Genomic DNA, 3,979 nt, shown 5'->3' on the forward strand with positions numbered 1-3,979 from the left:
CTGGCACACAGCGACCTTGTTAATAACGATGCGGCGTTTCAGACCCAGGGCACCGAAACTCTCTGCCACATGCTGCCTGCGTATGAAACAGCTCCTGTGAGTTGCGACATTGGGAGCCCGAGAGTTGAGTGGCCACGGTAGGAAACAAGAGGGGGGAGGGAGAAGTCACGTGGGAGGGCAAGACAGAGGTAGAGCGGCGGCGACGTTTATCTCTAGCGGAGCCCGCCTAAAGCCTGGGTCTCCTTGCCGCCCCACCGCCACCGTTTCTCCTCTGGAAGGGGTCGGTCCGGCGAGCGGCGCATCACAGCCTTTCTCCAATCAGACACCCCACGGCTGGCGCCACCTCTGCGACCTGAGCCAATCTGGTCCCCTGGAGGGCGGGAACATGAAGTTCCCACCTGCACCTGTGGCTGCAGTGGTCACCTCCTGGGTTCTTTGCTAGCTCGCTCGCTCGCTGCCCCGGTGTTGTGGTTTCTTGAATCACTTAGCGAATAACCAGAGGGTGGGCAGATGTCCCTCCCAGCGACTAGGACCGACACGTAGGAAGGTTCAATGTGCCAAAGTGAGCAACCGGAGTCCCATCTCGGTGCGCCTTCCGGGCGGCGCTAGCCGGGTAGAGGGACGCGCTCGAGAATATTAACTGGGAGAGCTTGCAGAGGACATCACCTGGGTAGGCAAGCCTGGTATCCCTCCCATCCCACCTCTGGCCGGAGCCTACTGCGTTGTGAGTCAGGAGCTGCAGCTGAGGCCGCCAGCGCAGCGCGCAGAATTTGGCGGCGCCAGGGGAGACCGACAGCTGCACGCGGCTTGGCACGAGCCGCGGGGACTCCTCGCTCGTCTCGGAGCACCCGCAGGCTGGCACACCTTCCAGAAGCCGGACCTCCCCAGACCGCGCCGAGTGACGCCGCGTCTCTGCTTCCGGGGGTACCCAGAGTGCGCCACTCCGTGGTCTCTGCCGCGGGCTCCACGCGGGCCCGCCGGGTCCTGTGAAGACAGAGCAGGTGAGCAACCAGGGATGGTTCTGCGTCCGCCTAGACAGAGCCTGGCCCCAGGGTGTCACCCTGGGGTGCTGCCTCTTTCCTCTCAGTCCTCCGCCTCTCGGTGCCAGAGGAGCAGCTCCAAGACTGCGTTCGGCGGAAATTTGCAAAGAATCAAATGTTTTCCTTGCTCAGTGAGTACAAAGCCCTTCCGTGCGAACGCGGTTGATCAGGGCGAACCAAAAGAAGTGTACAGTAGAGACAGAAAGCAGCATCAGGGCACCTCCAAACAAAATAGCTTGGGGGTGTTTTTCTGATCTGCGAAGTAGGAGTGAGCGGGATGTTGGGAAACTAGGGCTTCGAACTCGATTCAAAAATTTTGCATTTCTAACAAGTTCGCAGGAAGTTATATGTAAGAATCACCTGGGGGATCCTGTTAAACAGACTCTGATTCAGTATTATCTGGGGTGGATAATGCAAATTCTCAGCAGGGAACTTGTTAGAAATGCAAATTCTCAGCAAGGGTTGGAACTGGAACTATCCCGTTGGAAGTCCTGCTGGAAACCCAACGGCGCACTGTACCTGAGGGGATGGGTGCCTTTTGTAGAGAGAGAACTTTTGGCTACTGTTTCTTCCATTGTTTCCAAGTCGCAGCTAGAGTGTGCCCTCGGGACATTCTGGGGAGGAGCTGGTGCGGCACTTTCGGGGCGCAGCCAGGGCCGCCGCGCCGCCTCCTAGGGGCGCTGGGACTTCCTCTCTCGGCGATTCTGCCAGGAGAGCCTCCAACAACAAACGCTGCTGAAGTTTCGCTCTGGAGCGCGACCGCGAGTCCCAGGAGCGCGGAGCGCGTGGGATGGGAAGGAGCCGAGCGGAAACTTGGAAATGGACCCGTGGCGCAAATGGATCCTGCGCTTTCTTGGAGTTAGTTCCCGGTAGACTAGGCACAGAAAGTGCGGCGAGGAGTCTCTCTACTGAGATTAGCACTTGAAATGCTGATAAGCAGACTTTTCGCTCCGCGGAGGGGGTTTGGAAAAGCTTGGGGGAAAAACAAATAGAAGGCGGCGTGGTTTGGGGGTACTGCTTGCTCCCTCTCTCCTTTGAAGAACAGTTTGAAAGAAGAGAAATTTCTAATTTGTAACTAAAAATCTCCAGAGTTGCGCAGTACAAACAGACTTGTGGTGCATATCTTAAAATAGAAGGGAACGGTACATTTGCCGTTTAGCCTCGTCTGACCGTCGGCGGGGTCTGGCTTCATAGATACGCAAGGTTGGTCTCTGCGTAGTATGGCGCTTGCCAAGGGCAGTTAGGTCTAGACATGCTTCTCTGGAAGACACAGGGCAGGCTATAAGTTAAAATTAAGAATTAAAAACAAAAAAACACCAGGAGCTTGATCCTCGCTCTTACTTTCCCCGAAGTGTCCCACTGAAAAGGATCTCGGGGCAGAAATCTATGGGGCAAAACCTTTGGGGAAAATTGCAGGAATGTTTGGCAGTGGTCGGATACTCGTTCACCTATAGCTGGTCGAGTTCGGTTTGGAGCGCCCTGTTAGATGCCCATCCAAGGGGAGCCCATTTGGGGCTGGGTGGGTCACCTTTGGACTTCTGTCGAACAGTCAGGCAGAAGAGTCAGAACAGGACATTTTCCCTCTTGAAGCCCCGTTAGTCCAGGTGACTGCTCCCCAGTGTCCCTCGCGCGCTGACCACTGCACTTCCCCCCCTGGGAATGCGAAGGCGCAGCCTCGCGACCAGATGGTGGCGCCCTGGATGCCATTTCTCCGCTAGAGCCCTCGGGGACGCGGCGAGGCCCTCACGGGACTGTGCGGCTCCGCGCTCCCGGCGCTCGGAGCCTGGACGATCTGGTGCCGGGCGGGGCTCAGGGAACGGAATGAGAGGGAGGGGCACGTGACTTCCACGAACCCGGTGACCAGTTTTGTTTGCTTCCCCAGCACAGGACGCTGCCTCGGCTCCCACCCCGCAGCCCGCGTGGGAGAGCCCGGGGGCGGGAGGAGTGAACCGCACGAGGCCACGGGGAAAGCGGCGCCGCGCAGCCGAGGCCCTTCCGCACCTGCGGCGCCCCGGCCGCTCCCGAGGCCGGCCATGGCCGACAGCGGCGACACGGGCAGCTCGGGCCCCTGGTGGAAATCGCTAATGAACAGCAGGAAGAAAAGCAAGGAAGCCACGGTGGAGGCGCAGCCTCCGGCTCAGCCAGCCCTTGGGGAGCCCGCCCCACTCAACCCGGACTGGACTAGCAGCTCCGAGGAGAACCTGCACCCCAATCTCTCCCGGGACGCCGACGAGCAGCACAAGTCAGACAGCCGCCGCAATTTGAAGGTCTCGCGCTCCGGTCGCTTCAAGGAGAAGAGGAAGGTGCGCGTCACGCTACTACCGGAGGGAGTCATGCCCTCGGAGGAGGCAGACGTCCCCTTCGACTCCCATGAAGAGAAGCAGTAGGCAGGGTGCTCCGGGACAGTCTCCTCCTGCCACCTCCCAACCCCCAGTTCTAAGCCCGAAAACTCTGACCTGCCCTTGAGTTTGGTGTCTCATACCACCGATTTCAGGCCCTCCACGATTTTATGGAAATGAAGTGTCAATAGTTTTCAACATTTCATGACTCAAGCATGCATCAGGTTTTTTTTTTGTTTTTTTTTTGTTTTTTTTGTGGTAAGAAGACACCTGCTGCAGAGGAAGTTGATATAATTTTCTTTTCCACAAAGCTATGTCATCTCCATCTCATGTTACCTGTGGCGGCGAGAAGGGAACTTCTCTTACGAGATGGTAGTTGAACTACACAGCCCCTCAAATGAGTAAGGTGTGGTCTGACTCAGGACTCCCTACTGGAAAGCAAGTCACAGTGGTGTTTTTAATGCCTGAGAAATGCACTTTGGAAGTACTTCTGCAGACTTATTACACCTTAAGTGGAGGGATGGGGGAGAGAGGGAAGCATTTTAAATGGGAATATTTTAAGGCAGGGTAGCACTTGGTGTTGAACTACAAAACTGTACC

At 57.0% G+C, this 3,979-nt stretch overlaps 1 protein-coding gene across 3 annotated transcripts; it reads left to right on the top strand.

Moving 5' to 3' along the window:
* The first annotated feature begins 640 nt into the window (after nucleotides 1–640).
* PRR15 (proline rich 15) lies at nucleotides 641–3,626 on the top strand. Of its 3 annotated transcripts, none has more exons than XM_049893769.1 (2): nucleotides 641–1,001; nucleotides 2,928–3,626. In XM_049893769.1, the coding sequence occupies exon 2, from the start codon at nucleotides 3,074–3,076 to the stop codon at nucleotides 3,425–3,427; it is 354 nt and encodes a 117-aa protein (XP_049749726.1). In that variant the 5' UTR covers nucleotides 641–1,001; nucleotides 2,928–3,073; the 3' UTR covers nucleotides 3,428–3,626. The 3 variants fall into 3 exon arrangements, with proteins under 3 accessions (XP_049749726.1, XP_049749727.1, XP_049749725.1); XM_049893770.1 differs by having other exon boundaries at nucleotides 913–1,171; nucleotides 2,923–3,626; XM_049893768.1 differs by lacking the exon at nucleotides 641–1,001 and adding an exon at nucleotides 2,026–2,243.
* Nucleotides 3,627–3,979: the final 353 nt, after the last annotated feature.

The sequence above is a fragment of the Elephas maximus genome, chromosome 8 (assembly GCF_024166365.1).
Source record: "Elephas maximus indicus isolate mEleMax1 chromosome 8, mEleMax1 primary haplotype, whole genome shotgun sequence".
NCBI classification, from domain to species: Eukaryota; Metazoa; Chordata; class Mammalia; order Proboscidea; family Elephantidae; genus Elephas; species Elephas maximus.

Excerpts from the sequence above, each read along its gene's own strand:
- PRR15 (XM_049893769.1), top strand. The coding sequence starts at position 3,074 with ATGGCCGACAGCGGCGACACGGGCAGCTCGGGCCCCTGGTGGAAATCG.